The 18,508-nt window shown below is 41.4% G+C and overlaps 2 protein-coding genes across 3 annotated transcripts in view; both read left to right on the forward strand.

The window, feature by feature from the left end:
* Positions 1-13,309, forward strand: part of spire1b (spire-type actin nucleation factor 1b) — a 42,694-nt gene extending 29,385 nt beyond the window's left edge. The window contains 9 exon segments of the mRNA XM_030749846.1: positions 7,328-7,491; positions 7,577-7,670; positions 7,899-7,949; positions 7,952-8,040; positions 10,919-11,056; positions 11,231-11,301; positions 11,426-11,453; positions 11,590-11,885; positions 12,304-13,309. Of these exon segments, the coding sequence (XP_030605706.1) occupies positions 7,328-7,491; positions 7,577-7,670; positions 7,899-7,949; positions 7,952-8,040; positions 10,919-11,056; positions 11,231-11,301; positions 11,426-11,453; positions 11,590-11,885; positions 12,304-12,559 (1,187 nt within the window). The 3' untranslated portion in view covers positions 12,560-13,309.
* Positions 13,310-14,392: 1,083 nt separating this feature from the next.
* Positions 14,393-18,508, forward strand: LOC115795030 (dynein regulatory complex protein 9-like). Of its 2 annotated transcripts, none has more exons than XM_030750786.1 (10): positions 14,393-14,534; positions 14,683-14,812; positions 14,997-15,031; positions 15,123-15,245; positions 15,365-15,449; positions 15,567-15,713; positions 15,922-15,996; positions 17,967-18,098; positions 18,180-18,269; positions 18,347-18,508. In XM_030750786.1, exons 2-10 carry the CDS (start codon positions 14,684-14,686, stop codon positions 18,458-18,460), a joined length of 930 nt encoding a protein of 309 aa, XP_030606646.1. In that variant the 5' UTR covers positions 14,393-14,534; position 14,683; the 3' UTR covers positions 18,461-18,508. The 2 variants fall into 2 exon arrangements, with proteins under 2 accessions (XP_030606646.1, XP_030606647.1); XM_030750787.1 differs by having other exon boundaries at positions 14,407-14,529.

An 18,508-nucleotide genomic window follows, 5' to 3' on the forward strand; every position in this document is an offset into this window, starting at 1 on the left:
CTTGTGCCTATGCTCTGTGCTATCGTAGCTGCTGCTGCCTAGCTTTTCATATTTGTGTTGCAACTAATGCCTATTATTGTTTTGTTTTTTTGACTATAATGTTTGCAACAGACTGCAAGCTTTGCGCAATAATAATGCTAAGTGTCTGCAGCCTCTATTAACATTGAACCCGGTACTGTGTTTGAATGTCTGCAGTATTGGCTGAATTATTTAATAATCCTCTTATCTTTCATCATGATAGCAGTGAAACCTTTGTGATCTGACAATAAGCATGCCATTTCAATACTTTTCTTACTATATACCAACTTACTTCTTCTTGTATGTAGTAAGTCTTGCGTTAATGTACCTCTATCACAAGCAATAACTGTCCATGCCATTTCTCGTTGCAGTAATTCGGCCACTTAGCATGTCTTTCAGTTTTGACGCGTCAGGTAAAGTCTCCCTCACTGCTTACCTGGCTTTTTTTTCTATCACTTTCTGTTACCCGCTTTGTCGTGGCTGCTCATCTGTTCTGTGAGCTTGCACGTGCACAAACACACACACACACACACACACACACACACACACACACACACACACACACACACACACACACACACACACACACACACACACACACACACTCTTTCAATGCATATTCAGCATATTGAGCACATATTTCATGTCACGCTTCAGTGTTTGGTGATCACCTTCTTTAGAGGTGGAACATAAACCTGTGGGACACTGGTCAGTAGGAGGGTGCTGATGAGAGCAAAGTGACATGACTGACATGCTGAACAGCAGACTGCATCCACAGGTTAGGGTCTAAAATTGTAAACAGGTGCATGGTGGGTATTATACGCTGCTCAGTATATAGTACTTTAACCCCCAAACCAGGGAAATGAAATGATAGGAAAATAGATCTTACAGCCAACTGAAGACATCGAAAAAGAACTTCTAGCTGTTTGGGAGGCATTGATTTAGAGCTCTACCCATCACTCACTTTATTATAACTTTATTATATGACCATGTGTTATATGAAAGGTGCTGCCTTTAGTGGCACAGAGAAACGCATGGAGAACTGTGAAACTTTAATGTCTTTTAGCTCATTATCTGTTTTTTTCTGGTCCATAAACTCTGCTACTATCAGTGTCTTTTCGAGCAGTAGCAGGAAGCTATTTTGGTTAGTTTTCATTAAGTTCAGTTAGTGGCTAGCTAGAGAACATAATGGTTTGCTTAGCAGCTAAAGGGACAGACTGTTCTTTCAGAATCTAAAAAGAAAGGCAAACATAACTCAAAGAAGAGTGGATATGAGACTCTTATATGGCAGGTGTTCAGAAATGAGACTCTCAAAGCACATAGAAAAACTGGATAGATTAATATGGTGATAATTTTTCAGTTTGTTGTTCCCCTGACATCAAGTGATGTTATAACCAACTTTCACTCTTTTAGTCTTTACTAAAAGTTGCCACCTCTTTCAAAATCAAGCTTTATTGAAGTGGTTTGTATTAAATGTGAAACTCACTCTCTTAAAATGTGGGGTGTGTCAGCACTGAGTTGATGTCTGTGGGATTACTGGTTGCTGTAATTGTTCCTCCTGTCCACTCTTTTTTTTTTTCTTTTTTTTGGACACAGTGCAGATTCTGTGCACAAATTAAGTTCATCTGCACATAATTTTGACTTTGTTAACATCACATAGATGAAAAATGCCTTAGAAAGGAATTTCTTTAATATAAACTTGGGGGGAAAAATGACTTTATCCAACAGACTGCCCATTAGCATCTGGCCATCATCAAAGGGAAAGATTAAACTCGGCTCTGTGATTGGAAGAGATCACATCGCCTTACAGGCAGACTGGGATGTTTAAAGGGCTTTAATGCCTTTAGAGCTACTAAAAAGAAGCAAATGGTCAGATACTGAATTTATTGCCAGTTTGAGAGTTTAAGTGTTGCAGCACCATCAAGCTGCATCCTTGTGCCGCTTATGCTGTTAGAATGTCGCATTCTGAGAGAAGGACCATAAAATTACATTACTCCTGCCGCTGCAAACAGATCTGTCCTTTAATCCTATTTAATATTAGAAATGATGCAGTCTTGAGAAAACAGCTTATCTAGTCAGTCTTCATGTTAAAGGCAGTTCCTGTCGAACAACTAGACAGAAATACTATAAAACGCCTGAAAAAAAACCTTGTCTTTTCTAAGCACTCAGTCTCTTAATGTGAAAATTTAGTTCAAGTGTGCTGTCAGCTATCAAATCAAGGGACAGAAAGGAAGAGCCAAAAGCATACGTGCCACCACGCTGCCTCCAAGAATCTACACAAAACAGTCTTTCGTGTGCAGCAGTGACTTTGCAGAATCGAGTCAGCGTGCAGGTGGATCAGTGTGCAGCCTCTACTCTGCACAGCACAGTAAAATATACAGACTAAGATGATAAGCTACAGGCTACCAGCAGTGGGACGTGTTCAGGGTTAAAATATCATGATTTAGTTTTGCTCCACTTTCTCTCCTACTAAAGCCAGTGTCTCTCAAAACACCACAAGCCCCCTCATTCATGCTGTCTGTTGACCTGTGTGTAAAACCTTCCCTTTATAATGACTCATTTCCATATGATGTGAGCAATTTGATAACTCTGGACTTTATGGGGATGTGACATTCTCACTGATCTCACACTAATGAGTGTGGCTAAGAGGAAATAGATTTCACAAGATTAAACGCTGCTATCACAAGTCTCAGTGAGACATCATGTCCCCGTGGTAACAGTTTGCTGTGCAGTGTGCTGCCCTGCTGGGACCTTCATAATAGCTTTTCATTTTAAAGGCCAAACACTGTGAGGAGTCAGTGCTGATTGATTCTAATTAAATGTGGCATTACATATTTCTGTTTTAGGTGAGCGTTAGATGAGAAAGTCGATGCCACTCTGTGCTTGTTTAAAGCTGGAGTGAGCAGATGATTAGCTTAGCAACAGGCATGTGGTTTGGTTAATTTGATTGGCTCCCTTGGGTCTCCTACAAAAAAATGAAAGAAAAAAAGTCCTATAAGTGCAACCAAAGGCAGAAGTAATGGGACAGGTCTAGATTGCCTTATTCTAGAAAAAGTGTTGACATTGTTAAATAATATACACTGAAAGTGCTAATTATTGATGCAGACTGTATACTTTTAAGTGTGGAAAAATGGACCCCTCGTATGCCTTACAGCGGTCTAGTCCACTTCCTGTTGTTTCTCTAACTTGTTTACTTTGCAAACCACTGCTCGGTAGATTAACTCCATTACCTCATAGTGGCACCTTGTGCCTCAGTGTGGCCTGCCGTATTGTTACAGGGTCTAAAATGTTGTGAATACATTATATTTAGCTCTAAAAAAATACATGATCATGTAATTTAATAACATTTCCCTCGAGTTATGTTGGTAAAATACATTGTATTTATGTTGTTTTGTATTGTTACTGTGATGCTGCAGAAAAGTCTCTGTGTAGTCTGATTATTTTGTGACCTTACACCAATACCGTCACAATGTCACCAGCTGGTAATGCTGCAACTTACTAAAATACAGTAGTGTGCAAAAGTCTTGAGGCACCCTTGTTTCTTTATATTTTGCTTCCAAGGAGCTGGACTTTTTGAAAGTGGTCTTAAGCAGTAATTCTCCAGGCTTTCTGAAAGTCTTTCAAAGTTTTTATTTGGACATTGGCTGCTTTTTCACTCTTTTTTCAGTCCAGTTTTTGTACCTGACTATTTTCACAAGAATGTTTTTTTTTTTTTAACATGTGAAAACTTGAACGCTGACCTATGAATCATTCAAGCATAAAAAAGTGTGTTGAGTGTGTCCTTAAAGACTTAGAGGACAAAAGAAGAAGTGGCAGGCCTAAAAAACTACCCTAACCCTATGAACAGTATCTGAAAGTCAAGTTCTTTAGAAACACAAAAAATCCAGCAAAGACCTGACACAGGACCCAAGAGATGTGTCTGAGCCTTCAGCTGATCTGTCTGCTGTTCATTGAAGCCTCGTCATCAGAAATGGTCTCACTGGAAGAGTGGCTGTCAAGAAACCATTATTGAGGAAGGGAAACAGGGAGAAAAGACTGAGCTATGCCAAATGACACAAGAACTGGACTGAAAATTAGTGTTAACAGCTGTGATGGAGTGATGAATCCAAATTTGAAATTTTTGGTTCAACTCATTGTCAGTATGTATGGAGGAGGGAGTGTCTACAGCCTTTTGTAAAACATGGTGGGAGGTTTGGGGCTGTATTTCAGTCAGTGGGGTTGGAAATCTTGTCAAAACTGATGGAATTATAAACACCGAAAAATACCATCAGATTTTGAACCGCCATGCAATACCACCTGGAAAGCATTGATTTAACAGGGGCTTCACTTTTTAGCATGACAATGATCCCAAACACACTGCCAATGAAGTAAAAGTAAATACGCAATGCAACACTATCAGTCATGGATCGGCCTTCCCAGAGTGCGGACCTCAACATTAATGAAGCAGTGTGGGATCCTCCTGACAGAGAACAGAACAAAAGGCAGAAACATCCAGAGAAGAGCTTTGAATTACAAGAAAGCTGCCAAAGAGAGTTCAGACTGTGTGATCATAAATAAAATAAAATAAAAGTGATCATACAAAATATTGACTTTCCTTTTTTTTTTTTTTTTTTTTTCCCCACAAGAAGTGCTTTGTAGGAAAACTGAAGCACAGCCATATTTGGGTGAACAATGGCTGCAAGCTTATTTACCTGATGATTTAATCTAATCCACATCCACACTTCATCTGAAAGCTGCTTCCATGGAAGCATACAGCTCAGAAAAACTTATCATTGTACAAAGGAGGTGGTTACTGACTTAAAAATTGTGCAAATTCTGAATTTTCTTTCCATTTTACATGCCAGATCTTCGTGTTTCTTTCATCCACCAGATATTATTATTATTATTATTATTATTATTAGCTGTGGGGGGTGGCTGTGGTTCAGGAGGTAGAGCAGATCATTTACTAATCATAAGGTTGGTGGTTTGATCCCTGACTGCTCCGGTCTGCATGCCGTGCAAGATATTGGCCCGCAAGTTGCTCCTGATGCGTTCATATGAGTGTGACTGTGTGTGTGAATGTTAGGAAGCACTTAGATGTAGAAAGTGATTGCATGAATATTAGTGTATGAATGAGTGAATGAGACATGTTGTATAAAGTGCTTTGAGTACTGAAGTAGAGTAAAAAAATGCTGAACCAGCCCATTTAGTTTGTTAGAATTGTAGCAACTGTTTTTGCCCAATATGTTGTATTTCCATGTGTGTTTGCACATGTTTCGATAAATCAGTGCACCTGTTTCCCATTATCCTAGCAAAATATAAAGAAATGAAGGGTGACTCAAGACTCTTGTATGGTTCTGTCTGAGCAAATGCAAGACTTTTTAAGTACGTAATGCACTTGTAAGGTTGACTCCAGCACATCACTGCTACCAGCTATTATTCACCCCAAAACTGTAACTGACCAGGTGAAGCATTTGTTCCCCTTACTGCAAAACCACTTAAAGCAGAGTAGCCTGGTTCTGCTGGAGGGCTCTCCCTGTTAAAAGGGAGTTCTTCTTCCCCTCTTTCTCTGAGTGCTTGCTTGTGCAGGATCAGTTGACCACTGCGGTTCTATCTGTAATATTGTAGCGTGTTTACCTTACAATGCAAAGCACCTTAATTTGACCGCTGTTATAAGAAATAAATAAAATGTAGCAAATTATAAAATAAAATAATAAATAATCAAATACATTAAAGAAATTAAATAATAAAACTTAATTGAACTGAGTTGGTTGGTTTTCAAAATATGGTCTTTATGCTAAGCTAAGCAAAGCTAAGCTGATTTAGCTAGGAGACACGAGAGTGATGTTGATCTTCTCATCTAACCCACACAAAGGCCGATAATATGTTGAAGTCCATGTCTGTTATTTTTAAAGACAAAATATAAACATTTAGTATTATATTTTGCACTAAATACTTTAGAATTCAAATTACTTCTTTGTAGGGTCATTATTTTAATATACAGTATTTATACTGTTCATAATGAAATCCAGACAAAGACCCATTCCCCTGTAGCTGCACATATGTTCAGCTACTTATATGCTGAGGTCACATCCTTAAAAGCAACAGCCTGAAATCAGTTGAAAAAAATTATAAAAAATAAGCATAACTAAGCAGTCTGAAGGTGGATCACTCGCTAACAAGAGTCAGACACGAGTCTATTTTACACATTTTATTTGGATATAAACTGCAGGCATATTGAGTGATGAATTTACTTGTAGCCGTCCTATTAAAGGAGGTCTCCCTTTTAGGTTTTGGCAAAACTCGCAGTATGCCGCAGGATTTATTCCGTACGGGAATAGGTAACGTATGAGCAACACTGTGGTTTGAAAGGCCATGCTTGCATTTAACCTAACGGTCTTGTCCGTCTTGTTCCCCAACCTCTCCCATCCGGCTGTAAACTAATATCTCCTCTTGAATGCTGAGACCTGAATGAAACAAAGAAAGGGTTCAGAACGATGGCTGAATAGATAAAAACTGGTGATGTAGGTTCTTAGGAATCTTAGCTTGTAAAAAGACTGGGCAGCAGGAACAGAGCTCGTGTTGAGATGGTGAGCTCATGCGGCTGCTTTTCCCACAAACAAGAGACTGAAAGGAGTAAAGAGAATTTCAGGGTTCCCACCAAATCTATCAGCTGTGGGTTTTTTGGGTTTTTTTTTTTTTTATCTCTCTCTTGCAGCACTCACTTGTCTGCTTTTCTCATCCCTCCTGCCTCCAAACCTTCTTGCCAGGTTGTCTTCTTGCTTTACACAGAAATTACAGTCATAATCAGGCAGCTTGGTATTAGAGGTGGTTGATTATAATGTTGTCTTTTCTATTTTTAAAACTTTTTTTTTTCAGACTTAGTGACCATTTAGGAAATTGAGAAATTTGGTTTCAAGGACTTAGCTTTCCCCAGAAATGTTTCCCGGTTGTTGACAGGAGAGAAGTTTTTTTTAGGAGCCCAGAGTTTAAATATTTCATGACCATGCTCTGCGTGTAACACCGTCCTGCTCCCGTGCCTCCCCTCAGACCAACTTAACCTTCCCAACCTCTTTAATCTTCTGGCAAGTCTCAAAACTCAGTCCTCTGTCACAAGATTCATTGCATCCTTTTACTTCACCTTCCATTGAAACCCTCTACAATTTGAAAATACTGTTTCCCCACATGATGAATGAGATAATAAAAGAATGATGCAAAAGTATAACCTATCTAGGATGCAAAGAATCACAAGAGGATGTGTTTTGGGACGGATCTCAACTGCTTTTCCTCCCTGTGCCTGAATGACCCTCTCCTGTGTGGCTCTTTGCAGATGAGTTTAGTCCACGCATGGGCAGGAGGACATCCAGCTCTCTGTCTCTTGCCAACGGATCTGCATCTCCCCGAGTAGAACCCTCCGGATCTCAGTCTGTTCCTCAGAGGAAGAGGCTCCTGAAGGCTCCCAGCCTCGCCGAGCTGGACAGCTCCGACTCTGATGTGCGTTTCTGTGTATTTTAATTGGATTTTTATAGGCGTGCAGAACAAATGATGACCGAAGTGCACATGTATTCTGTAATTTCAGGATGAGATTGTTGGACACAAATCAGTGAGCAGCTCCAGTGTGGCGACATCTCTGATGGATGACACATCCCCAGAGTCTGTGCCGGGGAAGAAAAGTGAGTCAGGAAACATTTCTACATCCCCCACCTCCTTAACTAAGCTATCCACTGACAGTGATAGATGACTTTTAATCTTACAGCCTTGCCAACTGTGGTTTCCAAAGTCTTTTCATTTGAAAGCTTATTTATGATCAGTAGTTCTTGAGCCAAAGATTTATCAATCAATTGCTTCTTTGCAGTTAAACTGCCTCTTTTTCTCTCTTACGCTCCGTGTATGAACACCAGCTCCGCCCATGTTCCTGCCCATCTCCTCTACACCTCAGCCAGAGAGGCGTCAGACCCCCCGAGGAGGCACTCCATCGAGAAGGAAACGCCCACTAATGTCCGACCATTTCAGCCGCCCTCCAAACAGAGCTCGAAGTCCCTGGTGAGTCAGATCTTCATGTATCCTTAAGCACATTTTAAAATAAACATTTAGAAATAGGATCACAATCAAAAGACCAAATCTTCTAATGGTGTCATTTTAAAGCATATTTCTTCCATTGCTGTTTTTACTTGTTCCAGTGACAATCAGTGTCCAGTGCGGTCCAAAAACTTAATAATAAACAGAAGCAGATCGAAAATGGGGTAGATATGCAGAGCATCAAGATCTGTGAGGAAATGAGGAGGGATTGAAACTAAACACACACACTGTCATCTGTCTCTTCTGTTTGCCCTTTTCTCTGGATTTCTTCCCTCTTCTTTCTATTACCAGAACCATCAGGTCACTCTATCCCTGTTAAATTGCACGCTTTCTGTTCTCCCTCTCTCACACACACACACACACACACACACACACACACACACACACACACACACACACACACACACACACACACACACACACACACACACACACACACACCTCCACCTTCTGTTGCTCAGGTTGGAATCATAACCTCATATCACTCCTGGATTCCCTTCCTCCTCCACTCTTCTCCCTCCACTCTGTACCCTTTGCGGAGCTCCCAGCCTATCGAGGCGTTTGTGTTGGGGTTGGTGAAGGCACTTTTTGCTCTGTGCAGGAAGGTTTACATCCGTCGAAGAGACTCAGCCGAGGTTTGCCCCTCTCCCGCCTGTCTGCCCTGTCGTAGTAACTGTAGCTGCCCATCCTCTACTAATTCTTCACCAGAGATCATTCACCTACAGTAGAGCAGGCCGTAGCCATGTTGCTTTGGATAACATATAATGCAGTGGCGCAAGCATGTAATAGAACTGATCTTGCATATAACTAATTAGTGCAACTAATTAGTGATTTTGTTGTGTCATTTGTCAGATTTTTGAACTCTGTAGAGAATATTTCTTACAATTCTTTTTTCAGATCGTCAGAGAGGGAATAAAAGGAAAGTGAGTCATAGAGTTAAAGCACTCTAGGGCCTTTTTTTAAATATGTTTCTGAAGAAAGTTCCTCGATGTTTCCTCTCCTCCTTGTTTCTGGTAACAGAGTACCATACTTTAACTCCTGGGAGTAATGAGAAGAATCATAATGCATTAACTTGTACTTCAGCAGTCAGTCAAGGACGCGTGATGTACGACTGTTAAAAAGGCCCTGGGGATGCCCTGAGCAGCAGACAAACGTACCATTAACTTGTGGTCATGAACACTTACAGCCTCCCCTTATAATAAACCCACAGCCATCTAGGATGTTGCTGTAGACATGTTTTTGTCCGGTCCGTCAAACATTTACACTGCTAAACCTATGAAACCCAACCATATGTTGGGTTTACAGAGAATGGTCTGAAAAAGAGAAAATATCCAGCGAGCAGCGGTTCTCTGGTTGAAAATATCTTGTTGATGTCAGAATGGCCAGACTGCTTCTAGCTGATAGGAAGGCTACAGTAACTCAAATAACAATTTGTTGCAACCAAGGTTTGCAGAAGAGCATCTCTGAACACACAGCATACTGAACCTTGAAGCAGATGGGCTACAGCAGCAGAAGACCACTCTTACCAGCTGAAAACTTAAGTTACAAGTCAAATAGACTCACAAAAATGGAACAATAGAAGATTGGAAAACATTGCCCGGTCTGATGAGTTTCTGTTCCTACTACCACAGTCGGATGGTGGGGTTGCAATTTGGTCCCGCCTTGTACAGTATCAACAGTTGAGGCTGCTTCTGGTGGTGTTATGGTGTGAGGGATATTTTCTTGGCATACCTTGGGCTCCTTAGAACCAGCTCAGCACCACCACCACAGCCTGCCTAAGTATCGTTGCTGACCATATCCATCCCTTTATGATCACAGTGTACCCATCTTCTGATGGCTGCTTCCAGCAGGATAACACCATGTCACAAAGCTCAAATCTCAAGCTGTTTTTTTGCACATAAGACGTTCACTGTAATCAAATGGCCTCCACAGTCACAAGACCTCAGCGCAGTGGGAGATTCAGAGTATGGTGATGCTATCATTTCGATATGGACCAAAATCTCTGAGGAATGTTTCCAGTACGTTGTTTAGTGATGGGTCTTTTTATGCCTTTATTGGAGTGGAGTGGAGTTCTTGCAGTGGAGAGAGACAGGCAAGCAGGAGGAGAGATGGGGAAGACACGCGGTAAATAGCGACAGGACAGGACTCGAACCTGCGCCGACTGCTCCACCATGCAGGATACATGTTCACCTGCTCACACCCTGAGCCACCCAAAATAACATGAAGCTATTAAGGCAGTTCTGAGGGCCAAAAAGGGTCCAACCCAGAAAACATAAACACCCAGGATTTATATTAACATGTTTAGATAGCATTTATTCAAAAATATATTTGCTGCTACTATATCAAGAGACAACAACAAAACTGTGAGGCACTATATACAATTATAAATTATTAAACAAATATAAAATGAAGATCAAATTATTCACTCTGTGGACAGGCTACTTCTCTGCACTGCTGCAGGAATCAAGTGTTCACTCCAGTTTTTTGTTTTTTCCACATCACAGTTCCTCTCTGAGCTGCCTTTTTCTCCACTGAACAATGAGGATATTTTTATGACCCAGATGTACCCACCTACTCACACTGCTCTCAAAGATGAAGGGGGAGAGGGGTTTGTGTGTGTGTGTGTGTGTGTGTGTGTGTGTGTGTGTGTGTGTGTGTGTGTGTGTGTGTGTGCGTGTGTTTGTCTGTGTGTGTGTGTGTAGAATGAAAAACACTGAGACCTGTGTGCTGAGTCTGAGTCTGCTGTTGCCTGGGTCACTCACTGCTGTGTGTGTGTGTATATATATATATATATATATATATATATATATATATATATATATATATAATGTTGTTGTTGTAGGAGGAGTTCTGTTTTCCCGTGGAGTGTCTGTCTCTGACGGTGGAGGAGGTGATGCACATCAGACAGGTGCTGGTGAAGGCAGAGCTGGAGAAGTTCCAGCAGTACAAAGACATCTACAACGCTATGAAGAAGGGAAAGGTAACACATTTTTTTATTCCCTAGGTCGTTTCTATTGTCAACAATAGGCTCTCTTGAGTAAGCGGGGATTTCAAGTTCAAGTAAAGCTAATACAGTACAGTATATGTTTGCCCTGAGGAAAACATTTTTTGATCCCAGCTAACTTCTTTATACTTACTTATGCTTCTATTGCAGCTTTGCTTTTGCTGTCGAACCAAAAGGTTTTCCTTCTTCACCTGGTCCTACACCTGCCAGTTCTGCAAAAAGTACAAAATTTCAAATGGTTATCTTCATCTTTTGCATTAATACTTTTCTGTGTCTGAGTATCGAATGAGCTATGGCTGCCTTCATTAATCTCTTCTGTAATTTCTCTCAATCTTCTCTTTGTAGGCCTGTGTGTTCACAGTGTTGCAAAAAGGTAAGGTGCGCAGGATAAATCAGTCTGCCTTTGTCTTTGTTCTGGTAACAACTAAAGTATGCATATGCATTTTGAACAAGTTTTATTTCTTTACATTAATAATGGGACCTTGATTTATGCCTTCTGTCTCTGAAAGATGCGGCTGCCATCCAAACCTTATTCCAGCTTGCCCATCTATTCCATTGGCTCGACCAACACTCTCCCCAGGGAGAGAATAAGTTCCATGGCTGCTGTAGGACAGGGACTGTCAGTGGCTGGAGGGCCAGGTCCATCTACACTGGGATGGGCTGCTGCTGCGCCCCCCACCTCGAAAGAAGCTGCAAAAGGTGCATCTAAAGGTGCCGGAAAAGCTTCTGGAGCAGCAACAGCTGCTAAATCGGACAAGTCTTCCGGTAACCCACAGCGCCACGGCATCCAGAAGACCATGTCTAAGTAAGCACCATGAACAATATTATTCAAGCTTTGTCTGCTTAACTCGGTTATATGTAGAACTAGCACCATGAACATCAAAAGGAATGTGTCCCAGATGCTGTGATATTAAATCAGAAATGCTGCGAAGAACATAGAGCTTGTGTTCATGAAATAAACTGTGATACTGAAGCATAAACACACAACACAAAGTAGAAGCTTCTGCATGGGTACAGCCTGTCCTCTTCAGAGGATATGTTGAGTCTGCTTCTTTGGATTGTCAGTCACTGACATCTAGTGGGTAAAATTGGAACTACCACAGCAGAAAATGCTCGGTTGCTTGTTATATACATCAATTTAGCAATGCATTCAATACCCGCCCACATCCTTATCACATAAATTAGGAGATTTAATTTAACTGTGCTCTTTCTGTTCCGTGCAGGTTTTCAAAGCACGGCTCTTTAAAGTCTCATGAAGAACTGGAGCTTCCCCCAGAGCTGACAGAGGACTGGGCTACCATGGAGGTCTGTGTGGACTGCAAGAAGTTCATCTCTGACATAATCGCCTCCAGCAAACACAGTCTGTCATTGGCCACCAAGAGGGCTCGCTTAAAACGCAAGACCCAGTCCTTCTACATGTCCTCCCCTAAAGGAAGGGAAGAGTACCATCCCTCCGAACGAACAATCAGCGAAATCTGAAACATCTCATCTCTTTGTCTGGCTGTTTCCAGCTCCAATGGCACAAAACTGGACATGATCCTACTGTATAAGTGGACTTGAGTCAGAGAAAGCTGCCTGAATGGCTGTATGAACCTTGGTGGTGGATAGTGTGGTTTTGGCTGCTGCATCCTGCTCGTGATCAGCTTCTCTAGACAACAACACACTGTAGATCTGCCAGTCTGTTTTGTGCGTGTGTGTTTTTTAAATATAATAATATATCAGAAAATCCTTTAAACTGTGGACACAGACATTTGACTCAACAGAGACAAAGTGCAAAGCAAAGGGGACTGACTTCCCTCCTCTCTGATGGTGCCACAGTCCCGTCTACCCCAACTCGCGCTCATATAAAAGCACAAAATGGAGGAACGGTCGTATCATAAACTAAGAGTGACGGTCATAAAAAAGAAGATTAAACTGTACATTTTGTATGAGCTATAATTTAGTTTTTTACGTGTGTGTACAGTAAATGATTGTTCGATTAAAATGTCACCCTCTGGATTTTTGCTGATGATGCTCAGGGAGACTCTCACTCCTCTCTGTTACTGACAGCACTCTTGAAAGCATGCTTCCCCATGTTTTATTTTCCTCCACAGGTTGCATCACAAAGGAATCAAAATGTTTAACAAATATTGAGTTCACGTGAGATGCTCTTGCTCATATTTAGAGGCTGATTGAGAAAAACTAAATTAAGGCCTTAATAAAATAATAAAATCATTTTTCCGCACAGTACCATGAGTCAGATGTTTCAAACTTGCCTTTAAATAATTTACATGAAATATGTGCATTACTGCATTTGTTCAAAATGTACCTTAAACTGATGCATGTCATATATGTCAGCCCTCTCACTTTCCCATGGATGAAGTTATTGATTTGTGTTTGTGTGTTTGCAAAGATGAATCATAATGGAACGCCTCATTCACTGTACAGGCTGCATAAAATGACAGCACACTGTCCAGCTTACCTTCCTCACAGCCTGGATCTTTATTTGACTCTTCATCACATTCCACATCTTTTCATGTTTTTGCCTTAAAAGATGCCTTTTATTATCGCTCTCACCTGTTGAACAGTCATCTACTGTTACTGTACATACATTGTTTCAGTGGGTTTGTTTAAAGGTCAGGTGTGTGTTGCCTCAGTGATGACAGTGCTGACAATGAGACTGCTGTCCGTGAGAGGGAGACGGTCCCACTCCAGAGTGATCAGGAGAAGAGGAGTGAAGTCTTCAGAAGAAACAGACAGCATCATGCATGTACTACAGTGTAGCTTGTACCTTCAGTCTGTATTACCTTCAAGCTGTAACTCCCTGCAGAGAGTGCAACAAATGAGAAGTATAAACAATAAACTGTAATGCAATACCTCACTACTGTCCCATCATCTTTTATTTCAAAAAGCGATATATATATATTTTAAACTCTGAATGTCTTCTGGATATGGTAGAAGTCTTTAATCAGTACTGGATCATAGCTTTATATCCAAGAGTACTGCTGTAGGCAAGAATCCAGTTCATTTTTAATCTCTAGAACACCAGATCATAACACAGGTCATCTCTGCTGTTGTGTGATGCTGCAGGAAACACAGATGGCACACATCCAGGGTATCTCCCAGCTTCTGTACAGTTGTTGTTTGTGGCAGATAGCTGGCACTGTCTTGTATGTTACTATTAGTATTATAATTTTTATTATATTGCTGTTCTTGTTAACAGTTTCATTATTTATAAATTAATAAATAAATCAAAGCGAGTGTGAAATAGGTCTGCAAATGTTGTGCTTCACTCTGTCGATAAAGTTGCAAGGGGAAAAAAAAAAGTGGCCCCGTTACCATAGTAACATCAACTCAGCGCTGGCTGCGGCCTTCTCCTTTTCTTCGGTGTCTACAGAGACTGAAGAGAAGGAAGCTGCAGCTTTCACCTGTTACACCTGAGATGTTCTTTCTCGTGACGTGAGCCAGGAGTGAGGTGAAACTTTAGCCTTCAGAAAGCGCTGTAAATCTCCCGTGGGTTAAATGTGGGCCATTTTCGCCCTTTGACAGCGCCATGCTAACACCGACTTGAGGAAAACTAACCCACCATTAGCCATCTCTGACACTTCCTGTATTTTCCACAGGATGTTTTTATCCCGGGTTCAGAGTCTCAGACTGGCAGCCGAACTGGAGGACTGTTCACAGCAGCTGGATATACTGGGGCATACCCTGACAGTGCAGATAAACGGGGACAGAGGCACCGCAGCTGCACAGGTGACTTCACTGTGTTCCCCTACGAACATCTGTCAACAGCTGTCTGCTGCTTTGATCTGATAGTGATAGACTAATTATTGAATGAAACTGTGTGTGTGTGTGTGTGTGTGTGTGTGTGTGTGTGTGTGTGTGTGTGTGTGTGTGTGTGTGTGTGTGTGTGTGTGTGTGTGTGTGTGTGGTGCAGGAGAAAGCCAGGCTCAGGAAGTTGACAAGGGATTGGTAAGAAGCACATAAGGCACAGAGGATAACGAAACAAAACATTATGTTGTACGAAGTTCTTATTTAGTCTCACTACTTGATCTCACTGCAGTCAGTACGTCTCACAGCTGATGGCCAAGCTACATTTGGAGCTGGAGGAGAAACAGAGTTTCAGCTCTCTGCTGCGGGTTGTGGAGGAAATCGAGCAGAAGAAGACGGATGGGAACGTGAAAAGGTTCTTTGCTGCATTATTTGCAAATATTTTTTTTCTTTTTTGAATAGAGGAGGAGAAAACAAAAACCATGGGACAAACAGTCTAAATTGCAGCTGTAATGAAAGTCTTGCTCCACCCAGAGCAACACAAAGTGAACTGAAGAAGAGAAAACAGACTATACTGAAACAACAAGAGGAGCTCCAACAAAAGACTCAGAAACTAAAGGTAAGAAACTAAGCAGATCCAAAAGCTAAAACTGTCCTCATGCGTAGCTGCAAGGGAAGAAAGAATGAGAATCCAGTACTCCCAGTGCTCTGTCTCCATCTGTACCTGTACCTGCAGGGCAGATCTCTGGAAGCACAGATGAAAGAGAATTTATTAAAGATGAGAAGCAAGGAGAACACTAAAGAGAACGATACTGGGCTGCAGCTCAAGAAGATCCAGATTGAGACCAGTCAGGCTGAGACGCTGCTGGAGCAGCAGTTGAAGGTAGGTCCAACTATAAGATGAGCTGGAGCTACACTTCAGTTCAGTTCAATTGTAAGTTAAAGACCCTACAGTAATACAGAGAAAACCCCAAGAATCAGATGACCTTCTATGAGTACTTGGCGACAGTGGGAAGGAAAAGGTTTTAAAGTAAAATATTTAAATATCTAATGTCCCAGATAATGTCCTTTGTTGCATCCTCCTGTCTCAGCTGCTGCAGAAACAGTTGATGGAGAGGACGAGAGTTCACGAGGAGTCAGAGAAATTCCTGCGAAACCAGCATGAGGTTGGTAAAGTGACATTATATACAATATTATGCAGCTGTGTGGCTTAGAGGCTGATTAGTTTAGCTCTACTTCATGGTTAGTCGTCTGGAATTACAAGAACATCCCAGTCTCAGTGCTGCGAATTTGTATGAAAGGCTCTTGCTACAGAATAGATCATTTTAAAAGGGTTCACATTAATTGAGTTCAGCAAATACAAACAGTGTTGCATTTGCTTCAGAGCAGTTTAGTCGATACCAGTATAGTCAAAAGAAGATTGAGATTTCCATCTGTTGTAATTTATTTTTGGTGGTACTGCTCTGTTCCTCGACCTGCCTGCTGCTTTATGTGCATCCATGGAGATTAGCAGCAAGTCATCAGCACAGAACAGAGCAGGCATCAGTGACAACAAATATCACATTTCTTATTGATAACATCAGACACAGCATTACAGCATCGGGTTGCAACTGTGGTGACTCTAAAGTAGGTGAAGTAACATGCATTTGCCAGTTGGATGCATAGAACGGTAATCACCTAAGCCATCAGCTGATTTGTCTTAACTAACACTGTGATCAGTTTTTTATGCATAGGAACAATCTGATGCATGCCATCAGATTGTTGTTTTACAAGGGTAAAGTCCCCAAAGCCTGTTGCAGCAACATTACCAAACAGCATGGTGTTACATTTGATATCATTTAAGAGGTTATTGAATTACACAGTATTTACATTGTTCTGTGATGTTACTGCAACATTGCAGTGAAGTGTTGGTACGGTCGGATTATGACTACAGCGGAATGTCATCAAAACACTGCAACAAATACAGTGTTTCCATTACATAATATGCTTGTATGGACTGTACAGATGAGGATGAAATTGCTATCCATCCTGTGACATTTAAAGCTTTAGTTCAAATTTACCCAAGTGCTTCTTAACTGATGAAGGGGTTTTCAACAGAGCATTACTAAACATACTAGTTTTCTTTAGAAAGCATAAATTATTTCTGTTTGCACACAATCACAGAATTATTTCAGAAAAAAAATTACCAGGGCCAATACTATCAGCCCCCTGAAAAACTGACCTTTTTATTGAGCCATAGCACAAACCACTGCTTGTCAGGCTGTCAGAGGTAGATGGTGAAAGATTTCAAAACTAGTCAGAGACGTCTCTAAAGACTCCAGAACAACTGCCAAGACACCAGTGAATGACTTTGGCAAATTGGAAATTTTAGTCTTAAAGAAGACAATCACTAGAACCCTGCACAGGAATGGACTGTGACCAAGAAAAACTTCACTGCTGCAGAAGAGACACCTTCAAGCCAGACTGCGTTATCCTGCCACCTCATCCAACTCACCACCAGGTGGCGATCAGTTCACAGCTCAGCTCCTCTCTTCACCCGGGTGTCCAGATCTGATGATGCAATTACAAAATCGATCACTGACCTGTGACCTGTGTCCTGGTACCATGTGCACTTATGAATACCCTTGTGTTTGAACACGGTGTTCTTCTTAGACAAACTGTGGATGACACAGAAGTCCAACAACAACATCACTCTGGTTCAGATCAGGCAGGCCAGTCACGTCCCTCCAGGTCTCACTGTTGTTGCCCATGTGAGCTTTGAAGTCTCCCACCAGAAAGACCAATGGGGTCAGTTTTGGAAGCTCAGGATCGCCACCTGTGACCACCACCTGTGTTGGTGGTAGCTTCTGGTTTCTGTGAAATATTTTTGTTTCTGTGTCCAAAGTAAAATAATGTAAGCATCCAAAATAAAACTAGGATGTTTGGAAAAGCTGCAATCAAAATTCCTTGGGCACTTGAGCACCTGTATATAGTTTAAATAAAAAAGAATATTTGAAGGTTTAAACCTATCTGGTGTACCATTTAAATCTTTCTGACTTACTGGTTTCTCCGAATAATGACTAATTGCAACTCGTACATTTTATTATTGTTAATATTAGCATCGTGCTGCAGCTAATCTTACACTGTTGTTGAGCAGGAGCTGCAGCAGCTGGTGCGTGAGTTGAAGCAGTGGTCTGGGGAGATGGAGCAGGAGCAGAGAAACCATCTCATCAATGTGCGCTTCAAAAGGACTAAGAACTTAGAAAAGCTGGATGAGATGAAGAGCAAGGTGAGCAGCTCACAGTGCTGAGCAGATGCAGATTCTGATTAGCTCACTATGAGGCGAATGTCAGTTACTTGCTGATTTCAGTTCTTGGAGATGGAGAAGGTGGTGATGGAAGACAGGGAGGAGCAGGAGAAACTGTGCCAAGAGGAGGCACGGGCCAGAGCTGCTACCAAGGTAATAACATCTAATCAGTGCACAGGTCCACGGGCCCTTCCAGGGTTATTCTTATATTCATCGCTGTTTCTGTGCAGCTGCAGGCCTGGTGGAGAGGCTGCATGGTCCGCCGAGGACTCGGCAGTTTTAAAAAAGCAGAGAAAGGCAAGAAAGGAACGAAGAAGGAAGGAAAGAAGAAAAAGAAGAAATGACTTTTCACTACTGCTGCCCAATGATGATCTGATTATCAATAAACACTA

This window comes from Archocentrus centrarchus, chromosome 16 (assembly GCF_007364275.1).
Source record: "Archocentrus centrarchus isolate MPI-CPG fArcCen1 chromosome 16, fArcCen1, whole genome shotgun sequence".
Lineage (NCBI taxonomy): Eukaryota > Metazoa > Chordata > Actinopteri > Cichliformes > Cichlidae > Archocentrus > Archocentrus centrarchus.

What these genes read in the sequence shown, in the direction of transcription:
- LOC115795030 (XM_030750786.1), top strand. Translation starts at nt 14,684, where the DNA reads ATGTTTTTATCCCGGGTTCAGAGTCTCAGACTGGCAGCCGAACTGGAG. An exon ending in TGCTGGAGCAGCAGTTGAAG is followed by an intron (nt 15,714 to 15,921) that starts GTAGGTCCAACT and finishes CTCCTGTCTCAG; the next exon opens with CTGCTGCAGAAACAGTTGAT. An exon ending in TGGATGAGATGAAGAGCAAG is followed by an intron (nt 18,099 to 18,179) that starts GTGAGCAGCTCA and finishes TGCTGATTTCAG; the next exon opens with TTCTTGGAGATGGAGAAGGT.